Here is a 20,508-nt window from a genome sequence, read left to right as displayed (position 1 = left end):
TATTTTAAAAGCGTCATTGTAAATTATAGGATGTCCGATTTGAAAATAAATATCTTAGACACGATTTTCTTTTCTCTATACCTAAGATAAGAATATAATAACCTGATGTGAATTCTAAATGAAAAGATGAGAACATTTTCTATTGAGGTAACAACTTTATAAGACACAGCCTACATTTTAAATCAATATATGAACCGAGAGATATTGAAAATGACTTTCCACGATTTAGAGCTTCCAAAGCTCTTAAATACATTTCTTTTTTTTCTGAAAGTTTTAAAGTTCTGTGGAAATGTAAAAACCCTATAAAATTCTTAATGAGTTCAAGTGGAAACTTCAAACTTTTACAAGTTGGCTTTAATTTGGTAGAATATGACGAGGATGTTTTTAAGCTTTAAATGATGAAAGTATTAAAGAGAAATCAGTATGTAAAGCATCTTGAATTTTCACTATTAGAGAAAATACTTAATTGTGACCCTCAAAATTTTACTTATAATATGAATGAATTTTCGGTCTAATGGGATATAGGGGAAAGTGCTCTCCCTCCATACATTCATGCCTTCGAATAATGTGAATTTCTTTTGTTTTTCGTAAGGGATTTACACTAAATTGTCACGGAATTATCAACAATTGAAGATAAGCCAAATAATATTTAATAGAAATCTGTAAGTCTCTTAGGAAAACTAAAAGAAAATTCACATTGTTCGAAGGCATGAACGTTCGAAAGGAGAGTTTTCCCCTAGCAGACAGTGAACGGAAAAATAGAGCTCTCTTGATTTTCACTCTTTAATTCTTCACTTTGAAGCATTAAGAAGAGGCCTATTTTTCCGTCCACTATTTACTTATAATCTTTAAAACCTCTTTACGAAAAACAAAAGAAATTCGCATTATTCGAAGGCATGAACGTTCAAGGAGAGAGCACTTTCCCCCAAAAAAAATGTTTCAAAACAGAAATCTGGTTCAATCTGTCCAAAATTCATTGCTATAATATCATATTAAGAGCTTTATTTTGAAATCATAGTGATAATAACCTTTCAACAAGTTAAACGGAAATTTGAAACCATTCATTTCTATAATTCGACATAAAATATCAATTGATTTATTTTAAACAAATTTTTGCTAAAAAATAAAGATTGTTGTTTAGACAATGAAAATGTTCCTATTAATTATATAGGGTAAATTGAGCTAATTCAAAACCTGCTCCAAATGGAAATTTTTCGCTACTCCAAATGGAAACGTCATTGTTTTCATGATAAATACAGTACTAAATTATAATATTTATATATTTTCTATACCACACTTTCATTGTTTGGTTAATTTTGCTCCAAGTAAAGCGAAAATCCATTCATATTCACAAATTTTAATTTGTTAATTTCACAGAAAAATTAAAAGTGTACTTTTCAGCATTAATTTTTTCTTAGATCGACCATGTTTTCCAATGAAATATACAATGAGGTGACTGTTGTATATTCGTTTTGTTTAATATTTATGTCATATTTCTGGCTAATTTTAGTTAAATTAAGTGCTAATCTTTATTGTTAACGGTACGTGAAGTTTTCAAATGAAATAATTACCTATTTCGTAAACAAAAAGGGTTTTTCTGAAGTGTCTGCAAACGCTTCAATAGGAAACCCCGTAAATATGAATTTTTGGAGATGTTTTTATTGTTTTAGATTGAAAAAGAGAAAAGACCAGGAATGATAACAAATCCTGCACTCAAGAGCAACTCAACAAGGTTTTGGAAGCCTTTCGTCCTGGTTTCACTTACACTGTTTATCTCCAATTAGAAACATTCCCTTATCTCCATTTGGATTAATTTGTTTCCAATAGAAGCATTTTACGGTCGCGTATTTTTCTTTTATTTAAGAAGTTTTCAAATTAGGGTAAGTGCTCATAATTTTGGACAGTTTCTAAATTTGGACACTTTGAGGGTAAAATTGGACACTAAAAAAAAATTGATTAAAATTATGGATTTTTATTCCAATATTTGATGAAAAATGAATTTTATCTAAATATTTGTTCTTTTTGGAAGATTTTGACACTAAATACGTTAAATTTTGAATATGATTTGAGTTGAAATTGCTTTGTTGAAAATTCAGTGTGAGCAATTGCTTACGAGAAATATGACAGAACTTCGTGGCTTACTTCAGTCTTATTTAGTTTTGGTGAAGCACTAACAAAGTTTGTTCGCTGTTTTTGAGTGATATTATTGAATATTCATTGAATATTGTGTTGATTCACGTTACTGATGATTTATACATTTGACCTGAAGTGCGATTTGCCTTGTGAATTATATTTTTCGTGTGAAAAATGGGAAATTTTTTAAGACATTCACCAGTGAGGTGATGATTCTTATTTTGGACAGGTGTTTTTCTCACGAAATTTCGTGAAGTTTTAGCTTTTGTGATGACAAGGTTGGACAAATGCCTGGAGAAACAAAGGAGCATCATCTCTACGAAAGAGATGTAGCGAGAAATGCCTTGAAAGGCTCCCGGAAAGGTCAGGGAATGAGCGAATTTGCACGTACTTGGAGTATCGAAGTCAACTCACTTTAATGAATGATATGGAAAGTTTCCGGGCTTCTGTGACATTCTACGTTTCCCTTACATGAACAGGAAGAGGACTTGGTAAGATTGGTTCATAAAATGAAGAACAATGGGCATCCTGTTGAGGCGGATTATCTGTCCAAATTTACAGACAAGTTGTAAAAATTAATAACCAAGTTGTCCAAAATAAGAGTCAAATTCACCTCTACATATCAATTCATTTTTAAACGTATTAAAACTAATTTTAATAAAAATGAGATGATAAATAGCTTGCCAAGTTTCTAAACAATCCTTCTGAAAAGAGAGTAACAAAAAAAATCAATTAGTATTGAAAATATCGCACTTCAAACTTGGGATATCGATGCTTATATGCAGACTGTCCAAAATTATGAGCACTTCCCCTATATCTAAAGCATTTTCACTAAACAACATTATAGAAGGGTCAAGGAGCAAATTTATGTAATTCTCTTCAGAAAAAAAAATGAATTAATGTGTTGAATCTTCTGTCAAAGTTAAAGCGTATGGAATTGGTTTTGAATTAGGACATTTACCCTAGTCATTCGAAGAGAGATGCACCACCTTTTCTATATTTAATATTACGGACATGTTTTCAACACGAGATAAAGGGGTGGAAATGCTTCCGAGGCTTTACGAGCTGCTCGAACTCCCGAGAAAGACCTCTGCCTTATATTCTTTTTCAGAAATTTTTTGGATGCTTATATAAGATTGATTTCGATTAATTTGTCTATAAATTATCACAAAATCATCTTGAAGTTGAAAATTGTTCAAGAAGAGGTTATTTTAAAAAATCATATATTTTAATTAATTTAGTTTGAACAAATCGGTTGAAAATTAGGTCCTTTTACCTTGAATAATTCAAGATAGCGATTTAATCGGTAAAAGGTGTCGATATTTTTGTATTCAGCTGGACTAACTTTAAAACATATCCGAAAATCATTGAAATCGCTAGGGGAAATTTTTTAGGGGGATATAGAACGCATGAAAGATTAAGGGCGAAAAAGAAAGAGATTAACTTCAAGATTATGTCATTTTAGGAAGGTTATCGAAATCCATAAGTCGATATCTCTTACCGTTTGGATTTTATATGGATCGAAGGACTGAAAAAATGCGAAAAACAGTATTTTCAAAACTGGAGCTATATTACCGTTACTTTACCGATCCATTACCGCTTGTGATCGATGCAGTCGGGTTCAGAATCAAGAGATCTTTCAAAAAAAAAATCTAAACTTGACGAAATCTCTTGAAAAAGGTCCTACAGAGTGGTCGACCTTTGATCTTAAAAAATTCAAGATAGCAAATTAAACGATGAAAGGTGTCGATGTCGATGTTTAAATGTTCAGCTGGACTAACTATAAAACAAAATCAGAAAATCATGTTTTGGGAGGGGATGAAAGAGATAAGGGGGTAATTCGGGTAAGTTAGTTCGCTAGAGAATGTTGACTTGTGGGAGGGGTCACCGAAGACCGGAAGTCAATATCTCTCACCGTTTAGCAGCCACGATGGTGAGAATTTGAAAAAAAAACTGCTCTCTCTTGGAGTTCGAGCAGTTAAAACGAATCTCACTGATTTGTTCTTTGAAGACTCTAGATTTAAATCTCTAGACTTTAATTGTAAGTGTGTCTAGGGCATAAGTTAGAATGATCTTAGAACTTTATGCATAAAGACATAAAAATTCAAAACTTAATTCTTTAAAGGACAAGATGCTTTCCACTGACCGAGAGTCAACAGTAAAAATAAATCCGATTAACAAAATCTTTGAAACGTCTATTTTCGGGTCGCAGTCAAAATCCCGAAAGCCAAAATTCAGAAAGCCAAAATCCCGAACGCCAAAATTCCGAAAGCCAGAATCCCGAATTCTTAAAAGTGTCATAGCTACTCCCACGATTGCACCCGCGCTTTCTGGAGACAAAGGGAAATTTTCCGTGTCTTGGAAAATTATTCTAAATATTTTCCCCCATATAATTTCGTCCCTTTCAGGATTTTGAACAGTCGGGATTTTGGCTTTCGGGATTTTGGCCTCTTCGGAATTTTGGCGTTCGGGATTTTGGCTTTCGAGATTTTGGCTGCCACCGCTATTTTAAAACCTTATAAAATCCAACAGAAGCAGATTTAAATACTCAATTTTTAGTAATTTGTAATCTATAATACCAATACATTTCCCCTAAAAACGTGAAATTGTTAGGAAAGTTAAAAGGTGATACATCACCTCTGAAATGCTTGGATTGTGTAGGATCCCTGTTTATTTATAAATTGACTAATTAGGAACAACAGTTGATTCATAATTCTTATTGTTCTCTTAATGCAATTTATAACTTAAATTGTGCATTCATTAATTCATAATATCGAGGATTGCTAATCGTCACGCCAACACTAAAAATTCTTTACACATTTCCACATGTTGCGAATATTTTTCTGTGGAAAAAGGAGTGCAATGCTAACCCATTTAGGCATATTATTATAAAAATACTCCCAAAGCAAACGCATATCCGGAAATATGCTGGCATTACTCATTGAAAATGCGCGGTAATTTTTGCTGCAAAAGTGGTCGAAATATCATTCGATGGATGGAAAATTAGAAAATAATCCATATGAGTGTTTGTGGGATCAAAAGATGTTGTTCTTTTCAACACTCGAATAAATTGCAAATGCAATTGACTTTGAGAAAGTGTATAATGGGTATTAATGGCTAATTCTTGAACAATATTACACTTGTTTATTTTTAGATATCTGAACTTTTTGGAGGAATGGAAGTTTGTGGTTTGTCTGTGGGTGTTGCAAAAGATGGAAAGGAGTACATATTGAGCGCACAAGATAGCACTTTTCCTCTAATGGGCGACAGCCAGGAGGAAGATCGCAGACATATTGCTGATTTAGTTGTTGGACGCATGCAGGTAATGCTAATACTGCTTTCAATTTTTTTTTTGTACGGAAACTTTTGATCAAAAACGTTTCGTGTATTTTTGATCTGATTTTTGTATGGATCTTGACTACCCAGCGACCACAGTTAGCTGAAAAAAGTTGCATGTGCAGCATATTTTTGTTGAATCCATCAGCAAAAATGTGCTGACCGGTCAGCAGTCGCCGTACAAAAAGTGCTAACCAAATATATAGAAATGGCACTGCCTCGAGAATTTTTGTTTAATGTTAGCAGAATTCAGCTGAAAATACATACGTTTTCAGCTGAATTGAAATCTGTTACCATTTGGTGCTCGCTGGTTACCCAGCTAGCACAGTTTACTGAAAAAAGCAGCGTTTTCAGCATATTTCGCTGAGTCAATTAACTGTCCGGTCAGCAATTCTCGAACTAAAAGTGCTAACCAAATTAGCAGAATTCAGCTGAAAATACATACAATTATGATTTCCGAGCGGGGAAATCAGAAATTTGAAAATAAAGCAGACGTCTTTCTTCTTTCGATGTCCACTTTAATCTCTCTTCTTTCTATTGATACATGATATTTATATGATTGCTCTCCCTTCTATCTTCTTTGTCTTTTATCAGATATCTATTTTTAGAATTTTATGATCTTATGCTGATTTGAATTTCGCAAAAAGTACATTCCTTTTCAAGGTAATATAAATATTGTGATTCTTTTTCAATTAAACATCAAAGAGTGATCCATATAAGACGAAACTCAGCCCCAAATTCTCAGCCCCAACCATTATAAACAACTTGACATTGATTTTTCCGGCGCTGTCCATGGAGATAGTCAGATCGTGGCTCTATTCGGCGTGCACTGAGGAGGTCGTGAGGATCCTAAGCTCCACGTATGTTTAGTGAAGTTAATGAGTGTTTTTGAACTTGCCAATCCACATCACTAAAAGTGAAAACTTTATTTAGTTATTTATTTTAGTTAGATAGAAAACCAAACAGCCTTATTGGCTAGGTTTTTCAAACCTCTCTCTGTGAGCATACCCATCTTCCCATATTAGTGACCGACGTGCATATGTACGGTCCAGAAATATTCAACCAAGGAAAGGATTTTCCATCGTTTTCATCCCGGAGATTGGAATCGACGCTAAGACGGCGATGGCCGCATGGGGGGTGGGAAAAAAACAGAGATGACAATAAAATTCAATTCAATTCAAAAAAAAAAACTTTGAAAGATAATTCTCAGAAAAATTAATATAAACATTTCCACAGTCTAATGTCGCGTCGATTCAAAAATGAGGACACTTAATATATGATTTATGATCGTGAGATCTAACTATACGTTTTCAGCAGAATTGAACATCGGTTAGCATTTGGTGCTCGCTGGGTAGTAAAATATCATAAGCTCGTTAGGCCGCCATAATGTTTGCACGAAACAGACCTTGATTTTTCATGATGAATTTCTTCTTAGAATGTCTGCCGTCCTCCTGGGATGTCTAAGACTCAGTCGCGAACTTCAATCTCATCGCGCAGCGGAAGTGCTGGTGGAAGTCCAACTGAAGAATCAGTTGGTGGTGTTTTGGGATCTCGCCCAGCTCCAACAGGAGCTCCTCCGCCAATTCCAGAACGCACAACTCCAGGCGTAGGATCTATTGGGCGTCATGGAAGTATCAGTAGCACTTCTGATATTCCCGATCAGCCAACTGAGAAGGCACCAACACTCAGTTCTGCCAGTCGACGCGATTCCCAAACATCTCAGACATCCAATGTGTCAGGTGCTTCAGCAACTGCACGTGGTCAGCGTCCTCAGTCACAGTCTTCTGTGGTTGAAGATGCAGAGGACACGATGAAAAACTTGAGAAAGACATTTGCCGGGATATTCGGTGATATGTAGGATTTGGCGTTTAAGAAGAAACAGCAAAGAGGAAGGGCAGCTAGTGACACTAGTAGTCTATTTGGTGGATTAGGCGAAGGTGGAGTCATAACAACTGCTCCCACCAAATCAACTGATAACGGCATTGTTCAGGGAGAAACTACAATGGATTCCGGAAAAGTAGCATCTGGTGGAAGCAGTAGTGCAGATCTGTCGCGTACATCATCGAATGTTTCTTCTTACAGTACAAATCCTTCTGCTAGCCCTTCCAGGAATATAACAGCAGATACGCAGGAGGAGACAAGACGACCATCATCCGAGAGGATTAATCCATTTGACAAACTCAATACAACATCAGGTACGTCTAAGGGTACCACCTATCAGTATTCAGTACCATCAAAAGCTGATGCGCCCAAAGATGACGAAAAGACGCTGGATGATATAATTAAAGATCGCTTTCACAAGCAACAAGGGGTAAGGGATGAGACTACGGGTAGATATATACCTCCAGCTGTTCCAGTTAGTGAACCTTTAGTGACTGAAACACCACCACCAAGTTCAGCTGACACAGACTCTTCAAGTGACATTTTTAGCAAGTACAAGACACCCGTACCAATAGCTGTTGCAACAAATCGCAGCGAAGCTTTCAAGAAGAAGGACTCAAATCCTTCCTATAGTCGATCGGAGAGTATGAAGTCCGATGCTGAACTAATCTTCGGTACATCTAAGCCGGATCTTGCGCACTTTTCAACTGGAAGGTATGCACGATCTGGAAGTACCGATGCTGAGATAATCTTTGGCGGAGCACCAACACGTAACATCAGCAAATACAGCTACAGCAGTCGCGAGAGTCAGAGTAGCACTGAATCTGACAATATCTTCACAAGGCGAGAAGAAACGAAATCCTATTCGTCGGACCGAAGCACTGACTTCGCCACAACGAAAACTTACGAAGGGATTCAGAACGCTGCTTTTCAGGACTTTGACTCACCGGCAGGTGGAGCTGCATCAACAACTACGACGTCGACTACAACGTCAACAGTTACATCCAAATGGAGTGGAGCTATTGATGATGACTATGATCTTAAATAAAAAAAAACAAGACTATTTTTTTCTTTAAACTGTTCCAGTATAATACCAACTTTTTAAGCATAATTCCAATTTTCAATGACCCGCAGATCTATTGTTAGCAATTGAACCTATCAGCCTCGTGAGTTACCGGGTTTCACAGCATGAAGCAGCAAAAGAAAAGAAAAACATTGTAGTATCATCCTAAAATCATATTTATTATTGGACTTATTGATGAAACAAAAAAAGAAAATACAATATTTTGAAATGTTGGCTAAATCTGCAAATCGCTTTTAAACACTGAGAATTAGGCTTTTGGGACGAAGTTTCTTAAACTTCTGCAGGATAAAAAGATTTTGAAACATTGTCCCAAAGCTTCTTTCTCATTGTGATATAAATATTATGCTTATTATACTTCCTGGCATTGAAGCAATTGCGCGAATATTAAATGGTGTAAAATGGAAAAAAGTAATCCGTATTTGATTGTTTTAGTTTTTGAATCTCGTAGCAAAAAGTCTGCTTTAATTTTTGGCTTTTTTTTTAATCAAAGAGAGAGGTAATGATATGACAGAGTGCTTTCCTGAATAGAAAATCGGAAAACTTGAAATTGAAACAAGTCTCTGAATGATACCACCGAATGATGTGAACTTGTCTCACCAATTTTTTAGGAAAAAGAATAATAAATTGTCCTCTTAAAGTTTTTTTTTAGAAATAATTTATCAGTCATTTTTCCTCATTTAACTGTGCCTCTATATATTTTCTAGTTCAATGTAGATTTATTACATGTCAGAATAAAAGAGCCAGATGTAAAAAAAATAGGATTAAGAATTTTCTGGTAAAATTCAAAAAGAGCAATAAGGTTTATTCCCAGGATTTCCCAGAAAAATCTTAAACCATTTCGTAGCAATTATTATATCATATGAGACAATATAAAATAAGCCATATATAGAAAATATTAACTGTTTTGAAAACACAAACAAGTATTTGATAAATTGATAAAAAAAAATATTTAAAAACTGTTACAAGAAATATTTAGAAATATATAATGTGAAACTATAGAATATTCACTGAATTACGTAATAATGAATTACAAAAAAATATATTCAGTATTGTTGTTCAATTTCTTTAAATTGCTTTTCCGTTAAAAGTAATTTTTATAAAGAAATCCTTTCAAATAAATTAAAACATCAATGAATAAATCAATAAATTCAATAAGATAACAACGAACATTTATCATTGTTTACGTTTTCCTTTGGTTTTTGCGCACATCTTGGAAATAGTTGAAAAAAAAAGAATCACAAGTCACATAGAGAGTTTCACAAAAAAAAAAATAAACAAGTATTATTGCACTTGAAAAAGTTAATAAAAGAAAAGTTTAGTAATTGATAAGATTTACACAAAAAAAGTAAATAATGTACTCAATGTTACCAATCTATGCTTATTGCAAATTGTACTACTTAATACCAAATAATAAGTAATAAAATTAATATTAATTGAAATATTTCTCATACATTGCATAAAATAATATTAATGCGACAACTTTTTTGTGAATGTCTGCAGAAGATTTCTGCAGAATTTTGATTAAAACGACGTTAATGAGAACAATTAAAAAGAAAACACATTTTCCGTATAAAAAAAAATACCTAAATATTCATATGATACCTATCAAATTACCTAACCAATACATAATATGCATAACTACAAAAGAAAACTCTTATTCCGTTTATGATGAATTAACATACCCTAAAAAAATATGTGTTGTGAAAAATTGTTAAAACTTAATAATGGGTTCCAAAGAAGAGGAAAAATAAAGAGTTTAAGAAGTCTTCATTGGATGTAACTGCCATCCAGTTGTGTATTTAATGAGTAGTTCCTGTACATTCCACTCTTGGACAATTGGGACGTGAAGGTCTGCTTCAGGGGGAAGTATCTGCAATGGTATTGGGTCCAGTAAGCATGCGACTAAAAATTCCTAAAAGTTTGCAATATCTGTCACCTTTGTGGATCCAACGGTGGTGGAATGTGCCAACCGTAGTCAGAATTGGTCGTACGATATTGCGGATGAAGGTCCTCTCTCTCGACTCCGTATCTCGAATTTAAGTCTGTAGCAACATGAAATATTTCACTATTATGTGTCCTTTTCGAACCAATTTTAAAAGTACAGTGGGACCTCGATAGAGTCAACCCCCGATAGAGTCAATCTCCAATAGAGTCAACAGCTATTTTTTGACTCTACGGACTCCGATAGTGTCAACTTAGACTCAAATTGACTCCGATAGTGTCAACTTTTTTTTTGTTATTGAACTATTAATATTATATAATTTCATTGTGATTTTTTCGAAATAAAAACCAGTCTTATTGTGTATCAACGTTACACTTTAAGCACTGAAAAAAATATTTATGTATTTATTCGTATATTAACCGTGTAAATCATTTTTCAACAAAATAATTTTCTTTTCGTGATTAAGCTTTTTGATGGATTGAAAGTTCTCTAAGTTTCTTATCTTATCTTCGTGTTGGTCCCACGAAGTCCAAATGTTCTAGAAAGTTGTAGCATTTGGTGAGATCTTTCGTTTAAGCAGTTTGAGCCCTCACTCATCAAAATAGGTCAAACAGAACCGGAGATATGATTTTTTGAATTTCGTGAACTTTGACCCTTCATATCTCCGGTTCTATTGAAACCACAGCGAACCCACGCCATTTCTTAGAAACCTCATAGACTAGACTAGAACACAGTTTTTGAGAAAAATCAGTTTGAATTTTGATGAATTTTGACGCTATCGCAGCCCCACCTGTGGTGACTTTTTGAACTTCCATCTGAAAGTGCTCTTCGAGACGAAACCAAAAACCTAAAATTTAGCTCAAAATGTTAATTAGAACCGGAGATAGAGGCCGGTCAATTATTTAATTTAGAAATTAATTTAGAAATAATTTAATTTAATTTTGAGTTATTTAATTTAGAAAATTGAAAAATCTTCTTTTTAATAACAGCGCCTCTAGCGGTGGTTTTATGAACTTATGATGTTAGAAGGGGAAGTGGCATTTTACGAGAGCTTTTTAAAACTCCCTTACTTTTTAAATTTTGACAATTAGAACCGGAGTTATGGTCATTTTAAGAATTTTCTTTTGGACCCTTATAGCTCGGGTCAGGGGGTCGGAGGACCTTAAGTTTGGTATTGATCGAAATCTATAAGGCCTAGCTATAACATACTAAAATTTGAGCCCGATCAATGCCATAGGGGCGGAGCTATTGAGAAAATAAAAAAAGGGCGTATTCAAAATGTTGGAAGGAGGGGTGGGGAGTGGGGGTCAATGCACCAAGTTGCAATTTTCACACGATATATAACCTTTGCCGAAAACCGCAAGTCGATATCTTTCTTAGTTTAGGAGCTATTAAGCTCCAAAGAACAGCCGGCCGGACGGCCGGGAACGTAACTTAGCCCCCCATATATTCGTGATCAGGAAGTGACCAAACACATTCTAGCAAACTTTAGGACCGATCGGAGGACATAAGATTTTGTTAGGGTTATAGTAGGTGAGATTGTTAAGAATCTCACCTAATATGTTTTTGGAGGGGTTGGAGAGTTAAGTTAATTCGCTAGAGAATGTTGACTTATGGAGGGGTCACCGAAGGCCGGAAGTCAATATCTTTCGCCGTTTGGAAACTAGGACGGTAAGAATTTGAAAAATGGATTGTGGAAATACTCTCTAGTGGAGTGAAGTAAAAATCAATTAAATCAATCGAAAAAATCAATTAAAATGTGAAAATTTGATAGAAAGGGATATTATTTTGTTTGTACTAGATCATTGATAAATTTCAAACGAATAGTTGCATATTATTTAATTAATCCATAAATTCTTCACCCTCTGGCCCAAAAAAGTCGTATGTTTGGGCAAAAGTTGAAGATTAAGAGATGATTTTACGGAATGTTTTTGTTAATAGTAAATATCTTAAGTATAAACCACTCTCCATCTTCAGTGGTAATATTAAGGTCCATCCACTTTATTAAGATAAGGAAATGGTGTCTTAGAGATTTCTTTTTTCACTTTTTTTTAGAAGAGCTGCGGTAGATATTTAATTATTCAAAATTCTAATCCAACTGGCGTTATTAACTGGATTTTTTTTAACTTTTAGTGTATGAAAGATGATATTGATAGTTGTTTTTTTCGTTACGACTAACTATGGCTCTGAACTTCACAAAAAGAGCAATAAAACCATTTTTTTTTCTCATTTTCTTCTTGTTCTGTAATATGGGCGCTGAATGGTTGGAGATATCGACTTGGAGTCTTCAGTTGATTCCCTAATAAATAAACCTGATGATTATTATTATGAGCCTCATTTCCTTCCTACCCCTCCCTTTCACCATCAGATTCGTTTTTTTATGATTATAAGAAATCGCGTCATACTGGTTTTCTCAGGCAAGGACGAGGTGAAAAGAAAATCGTATTAATAAATCATTAAGTTGACTTATGGGGGGTCGTCCGAAGACTCCAAGTCAATATCTTTAACCGTTCAGCACTTACATCTTAAATTAATGATGGCACAAAAATTCCTTACATTGCGATCATGTGTTTAATCAAAAAAAAATCTTAAAACAAGAGAACTTCAAATCAAAACGCTTAAAATCACGAAAAGAAAATTATTTTGATTACACGATTAATATACTAATTTTATCATATTACCATTTAAATATTTTTCTTGTGTTAAAAACGTTACACGTTACAAAACACTGATTTTAATTTCGAAAAAATCATAATAAAATCTCATATAATAGTATTAATTCAATAATAAAGGAAAAGTTGACTCTATCCGAGTCATTTAAATCCAAGTTGACTTTATCGGAGTTCGTAGTCAGAAAATAGCTGTTGACTTTATTGGAGTTTGACTCTATCGGGGGTTGACTACATCGATAGAGTCAACTCCCGATAGGATATGGAGTATAGAGTATAGAGTAAAAAAATATTTTTTTGATTTTTCAAATGAAAATGTATTTTTTGTCAAAAATATCTTAATGGACACCTTTTAGATCAGGAAAATTTTATGAAGTCGAAATTCGAGATCCTTTCTTTCTCATATGTTTTGCATAATTCTTTCGCATACCAAATTCGTTTGAGCTAAATTGAATTTGGAGTGATGTTTAAGAGAAGAAGAAGAGTGCGAGAGAATGAGATAGACATATGCAAAACATGTGAGAAAGAAAGGGGATCCGCATTTCGACTTCATGAAATTTTCCTGATCTAAAAGGTGTGGCGGAGCCATAAAGTTGTAAATTTGTCAATAAAATACATTTTCATTTGAAAAATCAAAAAAAAAAAAAATTTCAAAAACGTGATTTCGAAACACTTTGATTTTTTAACTGTTTATAAGTATTGTGGAGTACTGTATTCCCTGAAAAATTGTACTGAAAATTTTAAGTTTAACTGATAATTTTTTCTTTTTTGAAAATGTTATGAAATTTTGAATATTAAAAAAAAAATAAGCACAAAAGTGAAAGCTTGCCTTTTCAGGGAATGTAGTATTACTCAATGTTACTGATCAACAGTAAAAAAATGAAAATTTTTGATAATGGGGTTTTTGAGAAAAATTAATTTTTAAATTTTTTCAAAAAAAAATTCAAAATATATCGTTACAAAAAAAACTTGAGCAGATAATACGAAATTATCTTATCGTTATTAATACGAGCATTTTGAAATATTTGCGAAAAATCTCTATTGACTCAATGGAAATAATTAATAAATAAATCAATAACTGAAGGATATTTTCCATTAAAAAAACTCAGGTCCGAGTCTAATAGCGCCCTTGACTTAATATAAAGTTGCAATTCTACTTTTTTTATATTAAATAAATGAAGCTTCCATAACCAATGTTTTTTTTTGGATTCATTAATATTAAGAAAAATATAAATAATTTAAAGTAAATATTTTAATTTTTATTACGTAAAACTTTTTTGCAATACTCACATGGAACTTCAAAGCGCCTTGGAATGTTGAGCTGCTGATGCCACGAATTTTTCACGGACTCGCTCATTTTAACTTTTCAAATTGTTATTTTTTTTCTTTTAAATCACTTAAAAAAGGCAATTGGGATTGTATTTCACAAATTTTGGCAGATGAAACAGGAGCAATTGGGGAATAATCGAGGAATCCTAAAAATGAACTCAAGCACAAGAGGAATTTGTTTGAAAATATTGATCAAACGCAGAGAACATCCTGGAAAAATTCCCCCCAAGAAATCCATTTTGCGTTCCCATGCACAAAATCCTTCAAATCCAGATTCAAAAGGAACTAAGAGAAACCAGTGAATAATTTACGAAATGGTCAATTTATTTGGCTATTGTTTAAATTGAGACGTATTATTATTTTTTTCAACGTATTTTACAATTTTTTTTTCTTGTATCCTCTAATAAACCATTGTGATATTTGAAATCCGTACATCAACTAACCTAGCGTATATTTTGTAGTTTTGAAAACTCCCATCTCTCTCTCTTTCTCTCTTATTTTTTTGATGTACATTCCAAATTCAGCCGTTATTATTAACCGAATATTCCATACATCTCGCATTTAAATCTTTACACAAACAAAATTGTGGCTTTTTCATCTTCTCTGAAACGATACGAGATTAAGATACTAAAGAAGTTGTTCATTCCAGTCCCGGATATCCATCATCTGAGTCTTCTTCGTCGTCCAAATCGCCAAATGATGGCTTATCCTTGCTATCGGACTTAAACATTAATTTTGAGAGGTCTCCATCGTAGTCTCCGCCATCCATGAAATCTCCACCATCTTCAAGAAATTAAAATTAAAAATTCAAATGTTTCACTGAAATTTCAAGAAATCGCGTGAAACAAGTTTCATGAAACACGAAACATATTTCAAGCAACTTGCTGATTCAGCATTTTCTCTCTCCCTTTCTTACCAAATTCATCATCTGATCCCTCGTCTTTCCATTTGTTGAAGTCTACTTTGAGCCAATGCGGCTTTTTCTTATCATCTGTCAATGTTGCCCAGTATGGGCCACTTTCTGCTTTGGGAATTGTAAACTCAACGCACCTCGTGGCATCCTTTCGAGTCACCTTGTCCGGATTGATGTTCTTTAGAAATGTAAAGGAAATTTCGTATTGTTTATTATCTGCGGCTCCGGTTCCCTTGAAACTCATTGTATTTTCAGTGAACCTGGCAAAAGGAAATTACATTGCAATTACTCTCAATTCGCTTTAAATAAAACTAAACAAAAATCTCACTTATATTCTGGATCTTTGCATTCAACATTGATGGTGAGATAGAGAAGATCATTTCGCTGGGCCCAAATTACAGGTGGAACTGTCGTTCTGTTAAAAAAAAAACATAAAGACAATATTTTAGAATTTGTTGCAATTTTGTATGAGTCCGTTAATACGCTAAGAAAATAATCCAGGATTAATTAAAAAAAAGGAGTGGCAAAGCGTCCGCAGGCTTTGTGAAGTGCTCGAACTCGTGACTTCGATGCTACAACTCAAAAGTACTTTTGCATCATTTACCGTTTCCCAGTTCTCAACCGATTTAAACCGATTCAAGATTAAACAAAATAGTTTAAAGAGTAATAAAATCGATTCTCGGACGAAAATTACTTATCGGTTCATAACCGGTTTATTGACGGTTCACAACCGATTTGAACCGATTTATAAATCAATCTAAAAAATTACCAAAATACACCGCAGGAGTAATATAATTGAATTTTGTATAAAAATTAGTTATAAGTTATGAACCGGTTTAAAACCGATTGGAACCGATTCAGTTTTATCGGAAATTCGAAGACTTGTCCAACGAGCCGGGAAACATGAACCGAATTTGCCTGATAAATGCGTTCTCTAGAGCCTTTTTTAATCTTTGACCTTGAAAACTCGTTATTAAGAATGATGCAACGGTATTTTCACACATTGTCCACCTGGGTAATCTTTAAAACATATCCAAAAATGAAAAAATCGCACGGCGCGTTTTGGAGGGAAATTTTGGGGGGTGAAAAAAATATACAGTAGACTCTCTCAATTGGGCATTTGGGGCAAGATGTCATCCGGTTTATCGATAGATCTGGGCGTCAAAGCCTATGTAAATTGCACAAAAAGCGCTCAATTATAAAGAATCACGATAAAATAGGAAGAACTACAGTGAATTTGAGCGAATTAGCTTCCCGTCAAATCATTGCTCTACCTGCCGATTTTACTCGGAGGTTTTTTGAATTTTAACGGTATATTCTAGTACATTCAGAGAAAATCTGCAGATTCTCGGCAGAATTTCTCCATAGAAAATCTGCATAACCTCCATTACTTCACAAAAATATTGTTGATTTATGAAGAAACTGTAGAAGTTATAAAGAAAATTGTATGCTCTGCTTAACAAGCATTACCGAGTACACATTTTAGATAAGTAAAAAAACTGCGAGCAAAAATACTAATTTCTTAAAAATCACCAATCGAATGATACAAAAACACGAAATTTTGGTCGACACTCTGTTTAAAGTTTTCACTTCACTTTTCTCTACTTGTAACACGGCGTCGCAGAATTCTTTATTTTATATAAACACCGTGATATCACTAAGAATAACTCTATAGAATTTTGCAAACTTCAGTGAAAAATTTTTCCATCTCTTCTGACACATCTTGTCTGGAAAGTCTGGAATGTAGAAAAAATCTACAGAATATCTACAGAAATTCATCAGAGATTCGTCATAAATCTGCCGAAATATTCTGACGAATTTTGTCCCAAGCCCAAATAAAATTCGTAAGAATATCTACAGAATTTATCTGCAGATATTCTGTAGAGGTGTAGATTTTCTCTACAGAAATCTTAAAGATATCTGCAGATATTATTTGACGGGTTCATATTAAACGTGAAAATTGTCAACAAAATTTGACGCCCGATTGAAAAAGAGCCGATTGAGTGAGAGTCTACTGTATCTGTTACTTCTTCTTCTTCCAAGTAACATCAAATACCCTTTTTTGTTCAGAGGAAACGTCTAAAACCCTATTTTATTGATAAAAATAACTTACACAACCTACAAAGAAAACTTAAGTTTGTTTAAGAGCACTTTCTTGAGCATTATTTAAGCCAAAATTTCTAAACAATTTCTTATTCCTGAACAACCCACTCTGTAGTGTAAAATCCGGTAAAATCAGAAATTTGTTCTACAGAGAAGGTCGTTCAGCCACCTCTAAACAGCGTCTGATCATATGGTCGTAGAAGAAAAACTTTCTTGTCTCATCATGTAGAGCACCCTCAGAATAGTGCCAAAAAAAATTTTCCTAGTTGAAACGCTCTAATGCCTATTCGCCCAACCGTTCCTAATTCGCCGATACTATTTCCATTTTCTCCGCGGATATTTTTCTCCTTACCGAACTTAGCAAACGTCAAATTCTAACGTAATATTCACATAGAAAATAATTAAAAAAAAATCAGCTGAAAATGAATGGAAATCGTTGACACCATAAAAGAGTATTGTAAATGTACTAAAGGTAGTTCATAAAGATGTTATTATCGGATGCAGAAATTTTAACCCTGTAACGGTGTTTTCTTTAATATGCGAAAAAAGTTCTAAAACAATGTTTTCTAGGATAATTATGATCCAATAAAGTCGAAAAAACCATCCATTCTTTATTATCTCTTTTAGTTTAAGCGCTAGGTGAGAAAATAAAAAAAAAATGATTCTTTGGTTCTCAAATTCACATTTTTAGTTTTTTAAATTTTTTTAAAATAAAATATACAAAGTAAAATGACATATCTTTCAGTAGAGAATAAATTTATTTTAGTCATATAACTTAAAATCGGTATTTTTATGGAAATTAGAAATGAGTTTTTTTACACAAATATTTTTTGTTGCTTTTTCTCTGACCTGTCACACAAAACTTGGAATAGCAACAAAACGAAGAGTCAAAATGAGTTCAAACTTTCAAGAGATGTTTATAAGACTATTACCGAGGACACTATAGCACTTTTAAATAAATAAAACCTTTATTGTCGCAGTAAATGTGATTTTTGTGAAGACCGCCTGGACGCTTACATATGAGAATATTTAGCTTGTCAAATTTTACAGAAAAGGATGATTAGGTAGAGAAAATTTATGCAATGGACCTCTAATTGATAATCCTAACGTCCTTCGCATGGTAGTTTGAGGTAAATATTTATTCTTAAATTTTACAGAATGTATTCTCGAGGATCAGCATAATAGCCTTTACACACACAGTAAAAAATTGTGTGAGAAATAAGGTTGTGTATGGGAAAAGTGGTGTAATGTCACAAGCATTTTAGTTGTAAATTGAAAAATTACTATCATATTTGTAGTACGATACTAACATAATGCTAGTAAAATTATGTTTGTGTAATGAAATTTGTGTAAGGGAAAATTTGTGTGAGACCTGTCAAAATTTCATTGTTTACTATTGCAATTTTTCTAAGATTTTAGACATTTTTCGCATTTCTAACTGTCTAATTGTCTTTTAGAATCTTTCATTGGATTCTTAAAATATGTCTCAGTCGTAAAAAAATGAGGAATAATTATGTAATAACAGAAAACAGAGGAAGCATCACGTAAATTAGAAAAATTTACGTTGCAACTCTTGGCCATTTGCTTAAGAGAAGTAAGCGAGTTCGTGGCGCAGCCGGAAAACGTGAGACCATCAACGCAAAGGTTATGGGTTCAAGTCTCAGACCTTTCTCTTCATATTTTTCTCTTTTTTGTTCCTTTTTTCTCTTTTTTCTTAGTTTAATACAGAGACTTTTCACAGATAATACACATAAACTGAACAAAATTGCTTTAATATCAAAATTATAAACAGGAAGCCATTTTATAAAATTGACAATACACAACATTGCCAATACACAACATTTCCAATACACAAACCTCACAACCATAGTGCTCGTGCAAAAATTACCAACGATAGTGGTTGTAATTTTTTTTACTGTGCATTAGAGAAATTACTGTTCATATTGAAGTTTTTTCCTACACCAGCGTAGGGAGTTTGTTTTAATATGGACATAAATATCTCTAGTGTATAGGGGAAAGCGCGCTACCTTCGGACGACTCAAGCTTCGGATAATTCAATATTTCCTCTATGTTCCTCAAGGATTTAATCCAAAACTTTTTCTGAAAATGTGAGGCATTGAACCAACTATTAAAATATAATATTATAATGGGCTAAATTCAAGCGAAGCATAAACCGTCCGAAGGTAGCGAGCTTTCCCCTAGAGGCCATAAGTCTGAGCCCTTACTATTACATGCTTCTGATAGCACGTGACTTATAAATGGGCGTGGCGTGGCATAACTAAAATTTTACCTTTGCCCAAATTTTACCTTTTGCCTTTTTTCGATGTTATCAAGAAAGGACATCTTAAAAATAAATAGCAAAGGAGATTAAGATAATCTTCATATACTGAACGAATCTTCAAGTTCATAAACCATAAAGGATCCAAAATAATAGTAAAAACGGAAATCTACCTAAAGCCTGCCGTTCCATTATATGCCAGTCCCAGATTAATCTAATCCGATATTGTTTTTAATCCAAAATTATAAAACGTATAAACGTAAACATATTGCACTTTTGCATGGAGTGCGCCATGCGTTTGTTGGTTGCTAGAAGATTCGCGAAACATAACCTCACATTCCCTGATTTCCTATTTTTCCACCACCTGCAACATCCCTTTCATTTTTTTCCATGCTTTTTTGTATGTTAACTCATCCTGGAATTCTCTTATCACGTCTCAGATAATCTACATTTTCATACAGAGCAAAAAAGGCCGGAATTTATGTATATCGATTGGTTTCCGCATAGAAAATGGACGCCGGGCCAACAAAGCCCAGTCACATTTCGTGCTCTTGGGAAAACTGCACCAAACTCCCATTTCAGACGCATCCCACAATGAAGTCAATACTCACGTTGCTCCTGGTGACATTTTCTGAGAATTTATTTGAAAATTTCACTTAAATTGTTATCAAAACGTGAGGTTTTTGAGAAATTTTTCTACAGGTTCCTTTCCTTCCTAAACTTCACATTTATTTGTTTTTAGTACTCATCATGCAGCGCTGGTGTATCAACACGGAACTCCATTGATAAATTTTCCTTCGGGTTTTATCTGTTTAACGCCAGATGGCGTATGTTTCTATG

General features: G+C 33.7%; 3 protein-coding genes across 4 annotated transcripts in view; 1 reads left to right on the top strand and 2 right to left on the bottom strand.

The window, feature by feature from the left end:
- The window catches only part of LOC129799610 (synapsin), a 57,870-nt gene extending 47,650 nt beyond the window's left edge, over positions 1-10,220 (top strand). For both annotated transcript variants that reach the window (XM_055843644.1, XM_055843642.1), the window contains 2 exons: positions 5,288-5,455; positions 6,905-10,220. In XM_055843644.1, the coding sequence (XP_055699619.1) occupies positions 5,288-5,455; positions 6,905-7,327 (591 nt within the window). In that variant the 3' untranslated portion in view covers positions 7,328-10,220. The remainder of the gene's footprint in view (positions 1-5,287; positions 5,456-6,904) is intronic.
- LOC129799645 (uncharacterized) lies at positions 8,572-14,631 on the bottom strand. The gene is made up of 3 exons (XM_055843722.1): positions 14,336-14,631; positions 10,371-10,476; positions 8,572-10,304 (listed from the first exon to the last, which is right to left on the bottom strand). The coding sequence occupies exons 1-3, from the start codon at positions 14,400-14,402 to the stop codon at positions 10,202-10,204; spliced, it is 276 nt and encodes a 91-aa protein (XP_055699697.1). The 5' UTR covers positions 14,403-14,631; the 3' UTR covers positions 8,572-10,201.
- A 46-nt stretch (positions 14,632-14,677) lies between these two features.
- LOC129799641 (uncharacterized protein CG16817) lies at positions 14,678-20,419 on the bottom strand. Its single transcript, XM_055843718.1, has 4 exons — positions 20,280-20,419; positions 15,616-15,702; positions 15,291-15,547; positions 14,678-15,157 (listed from the first exon to the last, which is right to left on the bottom strand). Exons 1-4 carry the CDS (start codon positions 20,294-20,296, stop codon positions 15,015-15,017), a joined length of 504 nt encoding a protein of 167 aa, XP_055699693.1. The 5' UTR covers positions 20,297-20,419; the 3' UTR covers positions 14,678-15,014.
- Positions 20,420-20,508: the final 89 nt, after the last annotated feature.

Source organism: Phlebotomus papatasi, chromosome 1 (genome assembly GCF_024763615.1).
Source record: "Phlebotomus papatasi isolate M1 chromosome 1, Ppap_2.1, whole genome shotgun sequence".
NCBI lineage: Eukaryota > Metazoa > Arthropoda > Insecta > Diptera > Psychodidae > Phlebotomus > Phlebotomus papatasi.
This window is presented reverse-complemented; position numbering and strand designations above follow the sequence as displayed.